This window comes from Embiotoca jacksoni, unplaced genomic scaffold (assembly GCF_022577435.1).
Source record: "Embiotoca jacksoni isolate LCO1_2020_lvr unplaced genomic scaffold, fEmbJac1.0.p SCAF_8, whole genome shotgun sequence".
Taxonomy (NCBI): domain Eukaryota; kingdom Metazoa; phylum Chordata; class Actinopteri; family Embiotocidae; genus Embiotoca; species Embiotoca jacksoni.
The window spans coordinates 20,686,601-20,705,624 of NW_027185436.1; the positions used below are offsets into that span (position 1 = coordinate 20,686,601).

The window sequence follows — 19,024 nt, forward strand, 5'->3', positions numbered from 1 at the left end:
GGGTCCTCCAAGATTAGTCCAAGTAAGACAAAAGTGAGGGGCAGATGATTGCACCGAACCCAGGGAGATCTCTGGCTCATTTAAGTATATTTACACAGTTGTTCCAGCATAGGAATGAGCTTTGGGAAGGCTCATAATCAGCCCAGGGATGTTGAGCAACGTTTTGCTTAGATGAGTGTCTTATCTGGGTTTGGCTCCACATTATACCGTTGTCTGTTTACATTTTAATGTTGGAGTGTATCTTCCAGCAATATTTGCCAACCATGTCGGTTGTCGAAGGGCCAAGGGAGTTCAGCCTGGTCTGAGTTTCACTCGAGTGATAGTCATCATGCACATGAACGCGTAGTTTAAAGCAAGTATATCTCCGGCCTAAGCTATATATGAACCAAGGAAATTTCATACTGGGCTGTATGTTGTGTACCGAACAATTCGAGACAAACACACGTATCATTACACCTCTATTGCCACTAGGGGCAGAATGGGAGTGCTACTAAGTGCTGCCACTGGTGGAAGAAAGTGGAAAGTGGAGGTTTTTTTTAATCCAGTAATTGTTACAGCTCGCAGTCTTATGAGGCTCAATTTAGAGTTGAGAGAAATTACTCTTAAAGTGACTCACAAGGTAACATGGAGGTAAATTATGTCCTGTTTGTCAGTAGCTGCTTGTAAGACATTTTTATCAAAGATTTAATGATTGCGTTCTTGTGATAGTACATTGAATACGCTATAGTTTTATTAATTCCAAAATTTCAATTTAGTTTGATCATCCAACTTCTGAAATGAGACCCAAGAAATCCCTATAGTGAACGTCAACCTGACTTTGATGTGATACATGGATTACAGTATAATGATATCAAGGATGCACTGTAGTGCAGCTACATTGCAGAGTCAATAGGTTTCTCTGCTCTTACCACACCCTATACTAGACAGACGCACAAAATGATAAATATTTATGCTCGTAATTATTCTGTGTGCATTATTAATTGTACCAAAATATCCCTCCAAGAGCATCTCATTAGGGTAGGAAATTAGTCAAAGCTAATAACGCTCACAGTTGAAAAAGCATTTTTGAACATCATTCCACATTTCCTCTCCCGTTTCACCCGCACTGAAGTTCATAAACTGCTCTGTGAATGCGTTCATTAGAATTAGTATTTCCTCAGACTGAGTTGACTGGAGAAATTGTGTGTGATTAAATATTAGCTTGAATATAATTAGCATTTATTAGCAAACCCCTGCTATGGCAGATAATAAAAATCTTAATGAAATGCTTTGTTGAATTTTGTGTCAGGAGGGTTTGATTTTTATTTTATTTTTTTCTCAGATTTGCAGTCAGCATGCCTGAGCTCAAAGTACAATATACATTGGTCTATTGAGTTATGATGTAGACAAATGCTGTAATTGTAACACCCTACTATTGGGCTCCTTTATAAAATAGGTGTTTTGAGTCTGTCCGCTTCATTCAGCAGCCTACAGTTAGTTTAATAGGCTCCTCAGTCTGGTAGAGCTATTACCAAATCCAACACAGACCATTAGGCCGCATGGGCTTAATTGCACATTAATTGGATAATTAGTCCTGCACTTTGTTTTTCTCCCATTTTCTCAAATCTTCTCCCTCGTTTTGGCAAGCAGTCGGTCATTCGCTAGATTTCTCTTTTGCCATTATGTTTTTCTGCACAGTGAGAAAATATGGTAGTCGGTGCCGTCATCGTGCGACTGGAAATCTGCCGTGGGGAGCAGTTGCTCCACGTGGGTGTGAGGCCGAGGCTGAGAGGATTGATGGAGCCCTGGGTTGTCTTCCTCCTGTGCTGTCATGTTGACCCACAGTACATGCTGTGTTTGTATCTCTGCCAGCAGAGAACCCAAGAGGAGGCATGCATAGTTAAATAGGCAACAACTCTCTAGTCCGCAAGGTGCATTATTTATGAACTTTTTAAAGAGATTTTATTCATCCCTTCCTCGTATTTCTCCCCGCCATTATTGTCTGCGCTTTAGGCATGTGCCTCAGCACTCTCAGATTGCTGCCATTAAACCCAGGGAGCCATCTGATGGAGTTATCAAAGTAAATGTTTGGCACATTTGATAGCGTTTGAAATATCCTCCTGTAATAAAGCTCTCCGGGGAAAAAGAGGGACAGGCTTTTCATGCAAATAGCCGGTTTTCTGATATCACACGGTGTTGAAATATCCACGTTTATCTCAGTGCTGTCAACAAATACACGGAGCACCTGCTTATATAGGTTGATGTTCGGCTGTGTGGCAGACGATGGAAAAGTGTTCGCTACATGACACCGGGCCAGACGGCACGTAATTAAATCATTATCTTAGATTTACAAGCAGTTAATCTACCACGCTGCAGTTTGAGTTCAGAGGGATTTTATTGTGCATATGGTAAACATATCAAAGCCAGACGATTAGAGAAAGAATAGGATCTGGATGAAGACATATAAAATTACATATTAATTTTGGAATGTAAAGGTGAATGTGAATGCTTTGTGTATTTTCAGATGGCTGGTGTGATGAACTGTGTAAGTGACTTTGGAGGAAATCAGTGAAAATGCAGATGTGGTGATGGAATGTGAGCCGCCCTGCCGTAATGAGCAGAACACCAGTGTCCTCCGCCAGACCCTGATAGGTCTCCAACTGATTAGACAAGTTAAAGCTCAGGGCTTTATTATTCCCGTAAGAAGCAGTACCGTCTTTGTCTCAGTGCTAATAATAGCCACGAAGTGTGATCATTCCAAAGTGTTAAAATGCTCCCTATAAACATGGGTCTGTTTTCGATTTGTTTATTATTCATCTCGTCCAATTACCATTCTAAAGGGGGGAGTGTTTCTTGCCGGCGCTGAGGGAATAGGAGATTAAAAGGCAATGAGGCAACATCTGTGTCTCTGCTTTGCCACAAATCTGCATCTCATTCCTACCACTGGCATTCAAATAGACAGCGCCTACAATGCAGGGAAAAAAGTAAAACACCAAGGCGCATAGGGCTAGTGAGTAGAAGGAAGGGTTACCATAGAAACACATACCTCACATGGGTTTATGGGCCGCATCCTATCACATGCTATCAGGAATTACCATAAATCTTCTGGCAGCGAGGGCGGTGGTTAAGGTGCACCTCAGCAGTGAATGACAATGTGTTGATCTCCACGTGTCTGGAGCGATGCATCCAGGCTCTTTAAATCAAGAGGAAAATGACATCAGATTTAAGTTGTGACAATAGAAAGATGGAGAGTGCCTCTAATGCATTTCCTTTCATGAGCCTGTGTGCAAACAGATATTGAAAATCAGAAAGAAGATGCTGGCCGCTTTTCCTGTATATTCATGTCATTGTGGAGATAGATGATTGTAAAATCAAAACTTAGCGGAAAGCGTGGTGCGCCACAGAGCCATACATTTATGCCGGATAATCTTTGACTGGGTGTCATCATGCTTATTCCATTCACTCGTTGTACAGCTGTATAACGCCGGCAGTGAGAATTGTGTCAGAGCACAGCGGCACGTCAGCGCAATTTCCACAAATGGCATCTTTCCCCGAGCTCCCATCCTCTCGACCTCTGGCGCCGAGCGGCGACGCTGAGAGCATTATCAGATGTGTTTGAGCAGCTCCCGTCAGCGCGACCCCGGTGGGCGGTGCAGATATCGAGTGACCTTTTCTACATGGCTCCCTGATATTAACGCAATCTCCCCGCCTTATTACCATGGGAACATTTCACAGAGTATTAGACTTAATAAATGACTTTTTCCTTGGCTTCCTTCTCTCTTCTCCCTTCTCTCTCCCATTTTTCTCCCCCGTCCTCTCCCGCTCTGCTCCCCTCGTCCTCACTGCTCCTGAGCCGATAACCCGACCTCCCCAGGGGCCCGGCCTCCATAATCGCGTCAGTTCATGGCCCTCTTATTCCAGCAGAATTGCTTAATTGGTATGTGTTCTACATAACTGTTGGAGTATTAGACTCACAAATGAAGGTTAGAACCTCAGTGCTTGTAATCGACTGAAAGAAATTGATTTGTGCTCAGCTGCCCTACTGGGACGAGACTTTATGGTTCTCTGAAGAAATGAAGCCTTTATAATTGTGTGTTCTTTCCCCCCTCTCCTCTCCTGTTCGCTCTCTCTTTTTCTCATTTCCTCCCCGCTAACTGCTTTGTTGACATTCATCAAAAGGCAAGACAGCAGGAGCTTTAAGGTTAAAATGTCTGCTCCTCCATGTTGCGGTGCATTGGACGTATAAGTTGCCCAGTGCACACAGTGCTAAACAGTAACTATACAGTATGTGTCCTTTTCCCGGTCATAGTTCAGGTCTTTTGTCAATGGAAAATCTGATTGCATTATGTGTGATCATGCAGGAGGCGTGAAGAGCCGTCATATTAACTAAACCTGACCAACACAAATTGTCTTATGATTGATTGGGCTGTGTGGCGCTTAAAAGTTTTGAATCAATAACTCATCTGTGTAATTAACAAAGGCCTCGATAGCAAAATGGTTAGGGCGCGTGTTACATAGGCGCAAATGCTGTCAGCAGTGAGTCCTCGGTTTGATTCCCAGCCAACCAGACCTGCCATTCCCAAGCTCTCCTTCCTGTCTATCTGCAATGTCACTCGCAAATAAAGAGGAAAAGGGAAGGAGACACCAGGGTTACACCAGGTAGTTATTCCATCCTGTAGCTTCCTAAAAAGACTAAATCAAAGCCTCTATTTTGTCTTTGTTTTTTGTTTTTATTGTTGTTTATTAGCTTGTGTTAACTGTATAAAATGTCACCAGCATAATAGTCCACTTGGATGCCTGAGAGCAAGCGTTAGGAAGTAACACCGACTTACTGTGACAAAATCCTTCCTCCTAAACCAGTGAGGATGAAATCAACTCGACTCAACAGGAGCGTGTTGCTGCAGCTGTCTGGCCGGTGTCTTATGCATGACAACTCCCTCTGACCTGGGTGACCGCAGATTATTTATGCCTGCTTTCCAGGTGGGCAGACTCAGATGTGCTCAGTGCAGAGGTTTGCTCAACGCAAAATCACATTTCACGCTTGCGCTAATGTCACCCAGCGAGTGAAGAGGAGGGAAAACTGGCAGGTGGTGTTTACAAATGAGAACACCCCGAACCGCAAGCCACCCCGACACCAGATGCTGATTTGATTATGGGGTGGCATGTAAGAGTGTATGAATGTATGTAGCAGGCGAGGTGGTACATTCAAAGTCGATTAAGTGAAACAGAGATGAGTGTTGCATTTATTTATCCTATTTTGTCCAAATTAAGGCGTCATCTTGGAGATTGATGAAGGCTTTTCACAACATGGGAGTGGTTTCAGGGAGAGAAGGAGCGTGTTTGCTCACTCTGGAATTATATTTGCAAGACGACACCATGTTTGTTGCTTACTCTTCTTGGGGCGCATCCTTCCTCGTGAAGATGCTCAAGTTTTGTGTTTTAGGTGTGATTGCTTCGCTTTAGGTGCTATCTGTTTGTGTTGAGATAAGTTTAGCAGGAAATTAGCACATTCACGAGCTCAGTACTTTGATGTATCTGCCCCTCAGTGATGTAAATAATAAAGAAACTCTCCCGAACGCTGATAGCATGTCATTATTACAACATGTTGGTGTTTAGAACTGCAGTTCTTAAAAATGATCATTTATGGAGAACTTTCTAGAAAGTCCTTTTGCTTTTGTCAGAGACAGATCACTTATATATGAAGCACCTTGAGAAACTAGCCTGTAATTTACGATGTCACAAACTCCCCCACAAGTGAGAGTTGTTCAGGCGTTGTCAGACCATTTCTGCGCCTTCTAATCTACACGTATGTTTGAAATACAGAATTACTTTAGAAACCAACTACTTCACAACCTGGAGGACAGAGACGCCGTGAATTGAAATGATTGAAAAAAAAACTCTGACATTTTGCTGGTTTAAAATGTAAAACACAAAATCTTAAACATAAACGCACACGATTAAGAGCTGCACTTGTGAAACTTCTGCTTGCAGGTGTTATACGGTGTTAAAATCATTTCTATTTCTTTGCTTGCCTGAAGGTGGCAGTTGATTGGGCTAGAGTTGCATTAACGGGCCTGTTGGGATCACAGCTCTGCATTTGATTGATGTTGCCTGAGCCTGTTGAGCAACAGATAAATGAAGGACAGATGATGAGTTGAGACCGAACTGAATTTTATAGTTGGTGGTCATAAGCAATAAGAGGCAGCATGATTTGCATTTAGAATGCATCTTAAATGGAAAGTCACTTCTTCTATGATTTATCTCTTAGTAAGGTAATCATATATTTCCAATCTGATGGTGTAGCAGAGTACAAACTGTAAATTAAAATGTTGCTTTTCTTCTCTGCGGGTGAATCTTTGCAGCAAACTATGAAGTGTAATGTGCAAATCACACTTTACGTTGATGATGTGTTTTTGTACTTGCAGTAAAACATGTAGTCCGTTTTTACAATGAAGTACAGTAGTTGGTTGTAGACCCGGATGACCCCCTCACAACCGAGGATTCTTTGTCCACTGAGACTCTTATTCTTCTGTCCCTGGTAATTGGTAGCAGATGCAAATTGAGGTTTGACAGCCTGTAGCAGCAGTACCACACAAATCCGCCCCCCTAATCAACTCTGTGTGATTTAACGGTGCATCCTGGGCATTAGTATTCCAGAGCTGGATCCCTCTTGGATCCAGGCTAGGATTATCCAAGCTCTTAACATGTTGGCTAAGCTGGTTAACACCTGTTTTTATTGACATCTGAACACCATCCTCGGCGCCTCGTCTTCTGTGGTTTTAAAAGATCTCCTCTTGCACTCTCCAGTAGGCTCGTCACTCTTCAGCCCACATTAATGACTGCTTTTCCCACCACGAGTACTTGTGGCAGATCAGCAGCTTCACTGACAAGATTAGCATTTAAATCAGTAAACTTACATTCTCTCAAGCATTTTTTATTGCAGCCCCATTTTTAACATGATTACAGTAGAGACAAGTCACTTTTCTTTAGATTTAATTCACTTGTTTAGAGCTCTTCTGAACTCAGACGGATTGTAGATATTTTTTTTCCTCGCCCAAGTCTAGACATGATCTACAATTTCAAGAATCCCCCTACTTTACTGTACATTCTTGCTCAAATGCTTTAGAGTAATTTGCCAGGGAAAGAAGAAAACAGGCTCTCTTTATGTGTTTATTAGGCTTAATATTTCCAATGGGGCCCACATTTGCCCCAGTGTAACTGATGTAATATTCTATAAAACCCATTTCGGCTGTTCATACAGCCTGGGGGATTCTAGTTAGCAGTGGCTGTGTAGACCCAGAGAAATCTGCAGACTTCTGTGTGTGTCTGTTTCCAAAGAGTTTTTGCCATGGTCAGTGGGGGAAACTCTGAAGAATGGCCCAGGATTTGTCTAAATCATGAGGTATGGATCCTCTTAAGCGTTGCGGGCATTAGAGCTGATCCCTATCAATGATTCCATTAACCTAAATTCCAAACTAGGCTTCACAACATGACCATATTAACCCCATGGATTTTACCAAGCTCTTGATCCCTCACTGTTTAGATAGACAGGAATGAATGGTCACTCGCATTTGTCTGGCTACCCGCTATGTTTCCTGCCCTAGACAGGGATTTATCTGTAATGTGACCCCATGTTTATCTTTTACCTTCACGTGTCCACATGTTTCCTAGTTATTGTTTTCCAACCCTACAATTGTAACAGAAGCTGATCAGGCAATGGCAGCGCTGACGTGAGATGATAAGGTATTTAGAGTGGACATGGACCGAATGTTGAATTTTTTTTACTTTCCTCGATGAACAATAATGATTTCGGGCTAATGGCACCGGAACAAGCGGAGAAGAGAAAGAAACGAGTGTCTGCCTTCATTAGGACAAAGGGAGGGTGAGCAGGAGAGCGTCTGACAAGCCAGTAACGCCTCATTGTCCCTGATCTCAAGTTTCATAAATTTCCACGGCTCTCGTTAAAGGACGTGACGCTGCTGTCACCAGGCGCTAACTCGTTATCTCCTCAATGCCGTAAAACGCTGTAATTAACATTCAACAACTGTAACCGATCCAGAATTCCCTCTCTCTAGCCGTTAATTGCCACACTATTGTGCTTGCTCATAAGTGGGCCTTTTGTGTGTCTGTGTGCTTGTGGGTACACATTTCTGCGGTTCATTTTGATTGTAAATAGAGGTGAAAAAGCAGTTCATCTGTGCTCAAAGGTGGACAGCATTCCCTCTGCTTTCCTGGCAGGCGTCATTAAATTTATGTCTCAGTCAAAGACTCCCCTCAAAAGTATTTTTTTGAATATTTTTCCAAACATCTGGACACAAGGCTTTGTCATCAGATGTACTTCGTAGACTCCTCATTGGGAACACAACATGTATTTTTACCTTTGAAGATCAATCTGGAGGCCCATTTGTCAAAATCACAAGTACGTTAATTACAAATTTAAAGGCGATGGCTGCCTGTGGTTGTGAGGATACCAGATGTAATATTATTTAAGGAGTAGCACATCTCTACTCTCAGCCGTGCATGAGCATCCCTTTTAAATCATGTCCTCCATCCCATCAAACAAAATCTCCAGTTGTAAATGTACAGCTGTCACACTGAGAGCGCTGTGGTATTTTTTGCCTTTTGAGGCATCAGATTTTCTTTCCTCGTTTCTGGTAGTTTACCCAGCGGTGTCAGCTCTATTTTAGAAGGAATTGTTTTTGTTTTCCCCCAAGCTCCTGTCTGACCTTACTTGAGAAGCAGCCATCACAACAAGGCCTTATGAATAATTAGTCTGGGTCAACTGATACTCTCCGGCACCGCACACCGCTGTCATCTACTCTGCCAGTGCCAGCCAAAAGCCAATGAACTGTGTGCAATTCTGCTCAAGTGCATCAGTTGATGCAGCTCTTGTTATTCGAAGGTAACCAGCTAGATGTAAGTAGATACGGGAGGCTACCGTTAAGGCCAAGTGCAGCGCAGGAGAAGGAACGTCAAATTAGCGGTGTCACGGGGGCCACGTTCGGAGGCTACAACGGTGGTCTGTCACAGATACGCAATCACCCGGTGCTTTATCTGTATGCCGCTGGCCCCGCGGTTCATTCTCTGGGGATTAGAGCGAATGCCAGGGTAAGGTTTCCGAGAGCCAAGACGGGCCCCAGGAGGACAAACAAAACCAAATGGTTGCATAGTGTTTCTTGTCCTGGTTTCATGTTCGGGTCAGAGGAGATGTGGTGCAGGTGTCTGGGGATTCAGGTGTGTATCTAGGGAATGGACTAAAAGCTTTATGGTCACATTACCCTATACAAATTTTCCTTAGATCTTATTAATATAGATGCATATTTTTTTTTTATACTTATCAAATTGTTTATTGACCTCAAATGCTCTGTCCTGGAGCATCCGTTGTTTCTCCTCGCATATATCACGTTTTTTTTATGTGCCACTTTCAGAAGCTATGAAACCAAACTTGTGTGTTTGTTTCACAGAACAAGGCTTCAGTTTGTTTTGGGCTGTGGCTAGACCCCATATATAGATAACTTGCTTTCTTAAGAACTCGCAGCACCCTTTGTGGTGATACACGTTTGCACGATGGGCTCATAGATTGGGGTTTTTCACACGTTTTCACAACGGCTCACCACCAAAAAAGTGCTATAGCTGCAGAGTGTGAATTCTTGCTGCTGCGTCTCCCTGCTTCCTGTTAGAGTTCTGTGGAAATTGACACTATCTCAAATTAAATATCAATTATTCACCAGATAAATGACATCAAGCGGGTTAAACTTTTAGAATACATCCACATGTCAGTGTTGTCAGCACTCCTTTTGCTGTCAGAGCTTTGGAGGACCGAATAATAAACATGCCGAGTTGTTTGCTGAGTGGTAAAATGCTCCATGCTTCTGTTCATTAGAAAAAGCTCCCAAACTCAGGCCCTCTTTTTAGTTTGTTATTAGTGTAATAACCTTAGGCTCTATAAAGTATCAATGTCAGCTGATGTGTGGTGAAAACACAAAGACATGCCTTCAGCTAAAGTGCTAAATTGTGTGCTTAATTCATTTTCATGCTCATATTGGCTCTTATTTGACCTATAACATCAACAAGACTACTTGAAGTCTCCACACTTTTCTTGATTGGACATAGATCTGGAAAAAATTATCTTTGACTGTGATGAGTTTTATAGATAGTAATGATGCTGGAATGCTAGCGGAGCAAAGAGGTCCTTTTACAAGCTTTTACAAAGGCAAATGTATCCTCCTCAGGGGTTTGTAGAAAAGACGGAAAGCATCATAAATAAGGGAAAGTGTCGTCATATGGCATTTTTTTATTAGATTGTTAAAGATAGATCTAATTTTAATTTGGGCTAATGCGAGGAACACTATCCGCCATTGACCGAGGGTGTCTTATGACTTACTTGACGTACTTCGACAAACAGTCTTGTGCTTTTACTCTGCAGCTTCAGTTCAGATACTGGGCCAAGTGCAGAGACAGGGTAATTTTAAAAGCTCCTGCGCTCCCCGTTCAGTTCATGAACTCCAGCGCCCCGCCTCCATCCTTCCCTTCAGCTCCTGGAAGTACAACTATATTAGTATCTCCCAGAGAGCGTCAAGCAAGTCTGCTGCTTCTGTTTACAGGGCTATTCAATCACTCTAAGTACTAGTGGCAGACTGATTCTCTTGGAAACACATTTACCACAGTCCCCCCCAGGCTCTTTATATGCAAGGTATTTATCATATGAAAATTTGGAACTGTCTGACTCGCCTGTTTTACTAGCCTTGTCCTAGAGCCGGGACCGCTAGAACATTGTAATATATGCACTGCAGTCAAAATGGAACATAAAAATATCCCAGAATACTGTGATGTTTACACTCTGTCAGAGGGAAGTGGTTACTTTTATAACATCGTTGCACTGGAGATAACATCTCACTGCTTACAAGTAAAAATGGGTCATTTGTTTTTATTTGTTTTTTTGTTTGAGTTCTCATTGACACACACAGAAATAGGTGTGTACTTTAAAAACATTCCAGATGAAGGAAGTGTCAATTTATTTTCCAGCATATATAGCTGCTGGAAACATTGCAGTCGTGTCGTGTATTTTATAACTGCGGCGTATGTCCGTGTGTGTGCGTGTGCGTGTGCGCGCGCATGTGTGTGTGTGCACTGGTGACCTCAAACCTGGCGACAGTTTATGTTAACACCTGGTTTTCTGCCAGTTTTTCTGCAAGCCTGTGAGAAAATTAGCTGAGTTGTGTGGTGGCTTGCAGCAGCCTAATATAACATTAAGCAGGGTGACCGAGCTCACGCAAGATTGATGGCTGTTGTCTATGCGCCGGCACTTTGCGTCTTTAGCATGAGGTCCTTGTTCTCAAGGTCATAGGTCAGAGGTCGCATTCATGACCTGACATACAAGCAATCTTTTTCAAACCCCAGTTTGTTGATGTCCCCCGTGCTTAAAGAGAGGTTAAAAAGGTATTTCTAATTATAGCGCTATGTAGGTTACTGTGAGGAGATCTAGTGCAGAGATTATACATTTATACTCTGTGTCACTGTTGTTCCTTTGTAGGTAAATTGTCAGTTCAAGCCTGAACTCTAGCAAAAGGTCAATCTGCATGTAATAAACATGTTGGGGATTGAGTGTCAGCATGTTTTTAATCATGTCAGCTCTGCCGTCACCTCTTGCAGGCTTTGTTCTTTTCCCCTTCCCTCTGCCTCCCTCTGACCCGCCTATTTACCCAGAATCCCCATCTGTAATGAGGAGGGTTCGTTCATCAGCCATGTTTAAACTGCAGACAGGATTAACTCCGCTAAAGACTTAATGCACATGCACAGTCACCCTGTGCTCTGTTTGCTGTTTCCAGGCCGCAGATCGACAAGCAGCTCTGTTCGGCTTTCCTCTCTCGCTCGTTCTCTGCTCTCTCCGGGCTCCCTGGGCCTCCGCCTCCTCCTCCCTCGTCCTCATTTCGCCTGAATTAATTGAGTTCTCATTTTTGTGAGAAAGCTCACAGGAGGGCTGTGTGAGGAGGGAGAGAGAGAAAGAGAGAGAAGAGTGATAGAAAGAGTGTGAGAGACAGAGGGAGATCAGTAGCAGAAGCCTAGGGGGCAAAGCTCTCCCAGAGGTAGGCAGTCACCAGTTTCCTGGGGGATACAGACGGCCCTCCGCAGTGACTTAAATCTTTATCCTTTCAACAGTCATCTCTCAGCACTTTGGGGAAAAGACCCGTAGGCTGGTGGTCAGGGTCAGGCAGATGTGCTTCTTCAACCCCCCTCACTCAAGGGAGGTTTTCACCTAATTTAAGCTCTTTGTGTCTGTAAAGCTGAGACGTGGTCAAAGTGGAACGGTTACTCTTAAAATAATACAAGTACTGGTGAATTATTAAAAAAAAAAAAAAAAAAAAAAGAAGACAAGTACCTATGAAAGTAGCAAGCTCAGCAGCAATCACACTAGATGACATTATAAAAAAAAAACTACTGTATTTAAAAGTACATTTTGGAAGTCACTATTTTTTGCCAACAAAACAGGATATTCTATTTGGCTTTTGTTGCACTCATTACAGGTATTAGAGGTGGAAATAAGAGGCCTCATGTACACACGTGGACTCCACCTTGGCCTGAACCCTTTCAATTATAAACCATTACAACTTCTTCCTTTGCAATATTAATGCACGGGCAGATAACTCCTTCAGATGTCTTAGGTTGCTGTAAGTTGAGATAAACACTTGGCGAGTTGTTACAGCCAATCGCCCGCCTCTATCCTTCAATGTCACTGCCTTAGCACTCAATAATTCAAAGCTTGGCGGTAATGAGCTCCCCGTAGGACCTGTCCCCAAGGAGCCTCCCCACTGTGCCTCCACTGTAATGTAGTTATATCTCATGTCAGCTTTCAAATCAATTACATTTCTATCTGATGGCTATGTAATTGCGCCTGATTGAGTTTTTGGCACACCAACCCAAGTGTGTGGCTCCCAAACTCTAGCCAGTCAAAACAGGAAGCTTCATCAAATGAAACTGTATTTCATCCTGATTGAGGCCGCTTGCATGATAAGCACAACTGTAATTATGATAATAATAACAATAGCAATCTGTGTTTTCTCAGCTTTGTTGCTTTTTTCTTGCTCTCCAGATGAATTTTTTGCCCCAAGGACTGCGAACGTTTATTTTACTCAAGATGAAGAGACTGATTTGATTGTTTGTAGCATGTGCAATTTAGTAGATTAAATGCAAGCGGTAATGCTTTTGGATGAATGTGAATGTATTGGCTTTCAGTTAGTTATAATGCAGCAGACATTTTCTGCAGCACTACATACCGCACTGTTCATAGTGACATGTACACATTGCTTAGATATTGATGTCAGTCATGTGGTGTGCCACTGCCAACAGAACAACCTCTTAGCTTCAGTAGCTAGCTGACAGCTAAGGTCAGAGCAATATTATTGTCAGATCTCTTCTGGGTTGAATTCTATTTACACAGACTGGATTGAATGATAGATGGACGGACAGACGGACATACAGACAACAGGCAAAACGACAGAAGATGTACGGGTGCGTGGATGGTTGGATGAATGCACACATGGATGGTTGGGCAAATGGACATAGAGATGGAAGGGTGAATGACTGGGTGAAAGGATGAATGGACACACTGAAGGTTGGAAGGATGAATGACTAGACAAATGTACACACGGATGGTTGGACTGCTGGACATGTGGAGGGATAGATGGATCTACACAACACACGCCTGGATGGACAGAGGAATTTTCTAATGGAGCGGTATTGAGATAGATGAGGGGGAGGATGCTGTGGTTAGGTGCATCAGCAACGAAATAGTGATGAATTGTGGCTGCTGTCAGCAGCACTAAGTATAACAGACATAGTAAAGCAGCCTGGCTCATCCATAATCAGCAGACACAGATGATTGTCTTGATGCCAGAAGAGAACTTCTCTGGAAATAAAGCACTGAAAGTATCTACCAATCTGTCTTTCTATCCTCACTTCATCAGCTCCTTTCTTTTCATATCCCCATACTCTTGGTGTTCTTGCCCTTTAAATCTCTTCACTTGTATTATTCTCTCCTCATTTCTCTTCTTAAAGCCCAGCATCTCGCTGTCTGTCTCTCCCGCTCTCTCCAACACTGTCTTTTGTGTTAACAGCCTTCCTTTTTTCTTTTTTTTTTTGCGGTGGGGGAGCCACTGGGTGCACATCTACAATCTTGCCTTTCATTTCATGGCTTCTGGAAATGGATGTTTTACTGCCTTCATTAAAGCATGCAGCAGTCAGCGCTGTGTTTTCCCTCTGAAGTTTAGCTCCATGAACCTCGCCATTAGAGGACATTATGGCCCCAGATTTCAGGGCACAGTGGAACACTGTATAATTTGATTAGTGTTATTAATCAAGTGGAATACCGCTCCTTTCACCCCCATCTCCCTCCCCTCTTCCCTTTTTGCCATTTCACTTTTGCTTTCAAACCCTTCAGACGTTCCCGTTCCTCTTCCTCCTCCCCTTCATCCGTGCACCTCGCCATCGTCTGCACGACAACACGCATGCAGTGAACGCGACAAAGAGCCCTAAACCTTCCCTTTTAAAAACAATGATTTACCACTTGTTTTTTTTCTCCCCCTTCACAACCCTTTGCCCCACTAACCCACCCTCCCCCCTTTACCCAGGACATAAATCAATTGAGATGAAAGTTCCATAATTGTGCTTGCTGGGAGGGATTTGAGCAAAATTGCACTATGAATTTTTTAAAGGGAATTTTTACTAGCTGTTCAGCGAGACTTGGGCGGCGGAGGAAGGTGAGGCCATGAGGATTTATGGGCCTGGATTCTTCATTACTGAAGTAATTTTCCTGCAAATGATAGTGCAGCACCCTGGAGGGGGGAGCGCTGCCCGCCTGGGAGAGTACAAACCTGCTTAATCTCTCGTGGAGAGAGAGCAGCTCAGAGCACTAATATCATCTGTAAGGGACTGAGGCCCCATTTGTTCACATCTAAACCGCAGCCAGTGTATTTGTGATTCATAGTAATTGATTGCTCAGATTTGTTTCAAGTTGATTTCATTACAAAGGATAGCTTTTTTTTTTTTTTTTTTTTTTTTTTTTTTTTAACAACAAAGAAACATGTTTTCATCATACAAAGTTTTTACAAAATGTTTACATTTTGCCAGACATTTTACATTTTTTTGTATGATTGATTAATTGCAAAGGTTGATGGGTATGCTCGCTGCTCACATGCACTGCAGTAGCTGTGGGATTGTGCTCATGCTTTCTCTTCATGTCCTTTCTGTGGCCACTCTGTTGTCTATTTGTGGCGTGTATGTCCATCCTCATGCTGATTTAGCCCTGCTCTTCTAAACTGTCATATTGTTTCCTCAGCGAGGGCCTCTATCTTTCTCTCTGCCTTTAGTCTCTCCTCCCTCCTCATTTTAACCTTTCTCAGTCCAATATGGCTGACGTTCTGTCTCCATCTCTTTAGGTGCAGCCAGCAGCAGTGGCCCTCCTCAAGGTTAGTGCGTCCATGATGCCAGGTCTCATTCTGTATACTGCCTGCTGTCCAGTCAATTTTACAGCTCAGTAGCCTGAGAAGCAGAGGGGCTAAATCTGCTGCAAGAAGGAGAAAGAGAGAGAGTGGAGGAGGAAGGGAGAAACAAAATTATTGTGCACCCTGTCACCAGCTGAAGTGGATCTCATTCCAGGCACACTAACAACTCAAGACAATTAGTCACTTCTCACTAGGCCAGACCTGAGACTTACTTCGGAAGCCAAAAAGGAGGCAGGGAGTAGAGCAGCCAGTAGCATGGCTAAGCACTGCAGCTACAGGAGCGACTCAGTGGAGAGAGTGGTAATTTAGGGAGCAAATGATTCGGCTGGAGTTCTGCTGGCACTCGGATTAATGCACTGATAAAACATAAAAATCTCTGCAACATCTTGCACACTGAACATCAATCAATGAGTCAAAATGTATTCATTTAGCAGAAATCAAACACACATGCAGGTCCAAGTGCCAAACATAAAAAGTGGAAGTAATATTCAGAACTAGCTTGTCTCTGAGCTGTTGTTCTTTTCATGGGCATGTTTCTCATTAATGATACAGTGGTTATAGATATTTACTAAATTGGTTGTAAATATCTATCTTGATCTATATCAGTCTCATGCATAGGTTGGTTTTTTTTCCATAATATTCTTTAAGATAAACAAAGACAGTAAGTTGCCTGTTACATTCCACGTTTTAGTCCGTCCGAGGTAGTTTGCTGCCAACGATGAGCCCTGAAGCCTCAGCCACCACATGCTTCTGAACAAAAGTGAAGCATGACTAAGGTGGGTGGTGCGTGGAAGATCAGTGAGTGGAAAGAGAGAAAAGTTTGTCCTGGGCCCTCTGCGGAGACGCAGCGTGACCAATTGAGGTGAAGGGGATGAATGAGGCCATTCACTGGGCCTAATGAAAGAACTCCTGCTGGGCCTTGAATGAGGGTGGGCCCATCTGCACCACATAGGCGTGCACAAACCAGTGACCTCGAAAATTACCCAGGAAGCACTTTGGGACAGTCACCCCAGCAACAGGCTGGGGTTTGCATGGTAACCGGCCGCTTCAATCAGTGCCTGGCAGCTTCTTAAACAGAGCAAATTTTCTCTCTGTATTGAAAGAAGTCCGTGTGAAATCAACTTCAAGGGACATCCCCCTGTTTTGTTGTTTTGTTTTTTTTTTTAAAGGGGGGAGCTGCCAATGATTGTCCCATGTGAAAATGTTCAGCAACTCTCACCAGTTTTGAGAGGTGTGGGATGCTGCCCGAGGGACTTTTCCTCTTTGGAAACAAAGGGCTGTTTGTCTTAGTTACATATGTATATGTGCTGCCTGGGTGCATGTGCAGTGTTATACGTAGGTTAATTAGGCTTACTGGATGTACAGTAACAGGTTTAGAAGGCTTTGAAAAAGATCTGATTACAAGGGTTACAGATAAACCCCTTGGGACTGGACATTAAGTTTACAAGCATCTTCAAGGATCTGGTTCATTGGGCTTTATCGGTGTTATTTGGTTTAATATATTCAGTCTTGATGAGCCAGAGGCATGCAGGTCATTGAAGTTCCATTCCCGTCTCCGTTCTCTCATGGAACTTTTGACAGCGTGAAATGACAATCCGCCCCTGCACGCATCTCCCACGTCAAAAAGTAATGAGATTGTGCTGCTGGAAATATCACTACAAAGCGTCAGGCCTGCACTCGGGTCTGACTGCACCTTCAAACAGCGCTGCCTGCCAGCTCGCCTGCCTCGCCTGCCTGCTGCAAAAGAAGCGAACAAAAACAATCAGAATCAGAGAGAGAGAAACGGCAAGGGAAGCTCCCCACGCTGAGACAAACGAACACGCCAGGGTCTTTCATCCTGAGAGTGATTAGCCATCCGAAACGTTTTAAAACCCCGCTTTGAGTGTGTTCCTCAAACGAAAGAGCTCCATTGAGGAGTGGTGGTGAGATGTTTCTCGCTGGGAAGCGCCAGTGATCTAGTCTCTAATTGTGGCGTCGCTGACAAGGCTGGTGTGGCTGGGAGCTTTTTAAGCGGGGCTTTTTGCTACGCTCTTGTTCCCATCCTGTCAGATCCACCACCAAAGGCACTGGGGAACAAAATGGCCCCTCAGATTCTGTTCTTACATCCATCTGCCTATTGCTTTGTGCATAAACACAGGCCAAATTTAACACGCTAATAGTTCGTGATGCTGGCCTAATGTGACCAAAACTACAATACGGGCTGTAAATGTGGTGTTTGCTTTCAAATGCACAATGAAACCTAAACATATTTTTAAGTCAGTATAATTCCTGTCTTTGTCCCTCTCATGTTCTTTTCATATATCACTGATCAAATTCTCAGCTTCAGAGAAGATGTAAACATTGTGACACATTGGCAATAATGTAATCTTTCTTGTGCAGTATAGCAGGAACGAAGTCATGTTCAAGTTCTTTGAGCGACATTCAACAGAGCTGGTAGGAGCTTTCAGAATTTGCCTCAAAAAAGTTTTGGGATCTTCTACTGTTCAGAGGCCAGTTTGTCAAAGGTTTGAGGAATGGAAGAGAGGCATTTCAAGAATCAGAGAATCAGTGACAGTAGGGGGAGCAAAGAGGAGGAGCTGCAGGGGTAGAAAAAAAGAGGAAAGGAGTTAAACCCCAGCTCATAAAAATCAGTATTATAACAACATTAATTGATGCTGCTGAGTGCCATATGTGACGCCATATGGAATCGCTGCCCCAGAGGCCTGCTATAATAGACAGCCCGCAGTGGTGCACACAACTTGGCACATTTACAAACAAGGGACGTCCCATTAATATCAGCCACACAGACTGAGTAGGAGACAGTGAGAGAGGGAGTGAGAAGGCGTTGGAGGGAAGGTGGGAGGGGGTTAGAAAATAAAGGAGAAGTAAATTGTCGTGTTGTTATGTTGCAATCTGTAGACCGTGTTAGTTTACCACGTGCTTCGTGTTTATCTTTTCTACCAAATTAAGGAATTTACTGTATGTGCATATGCATGTACAATCTCAGCATGTCTACTCCCACGGTTCCTTAATTACAGTAATAAATGGCCCCTCCCTTCTGGGTTGATCAGACCGCCCTCTGTCCGCCCAACTGTCACTCTCACCACAGATGCCCAGTGGTCCTTTCATCACACACACACACACACACACACACACACACACACACACACACACACACACACACACACACACACACACACACAACGTACGCACTCTTCAGCAGGTGAGGTGATTTATGGCACCTTGACAAAGGTGGCGTGAACGAGCTGTTTAACCTCTCTGTGCCTAAACGTGGGGCAGCCGTTATTTACTGCTGCCGTCTAGTTTCCAGTCCTCAATGCTCACAGTACAGGTCCTCGCTCTCACTGCATCCTGTCTCATGACGGCGACTGTGTTGATGTGGGCAGGTGAGAAAGGTTATACATTCATTGAAAATAGAATTAAATGAGTAATGTGTTAATAGCAGCTAAATGCAATGGGCACAATGCTTGGGTAACAGTTACTGTAAGTATATTCTTAACTGAAATGTATGTATTGCCATGTACGTGCAACAAATTATGTATTCA

General features: G+C 43.3%; 1 protein-coding gene across 9 annotated transcripts in view; it reads left to right on the forward strand.

Annotated features, from left to right (window-relative positions):
- Positions 1–19,024, forward strand: part of fbrsl1 (fibrosin-like 1) — a 269,076-nt gene that overhangs the window by 151,465 nt on the left and 98,587 nt on the right. For 8 of the 9 annotated variants that reach the window (XM_069178423.1, XM_069178416.1, XM_069178422.1 and 5 more), the window contains exon 5: positions 15,414–15,443. The exons of the other annotated variant lie outside the window; for it this stretch is intronic. In XM_069178423.1, coding sequence (XP_069034524.1) covers positions 15,414–15,443 — 30 coding nt within the window. The remainder of the gene's footprint in view (positions 1–15,413; positions 15,444–19,024) is intronic. 9 annotated transcript variants of the gene reach the window in all.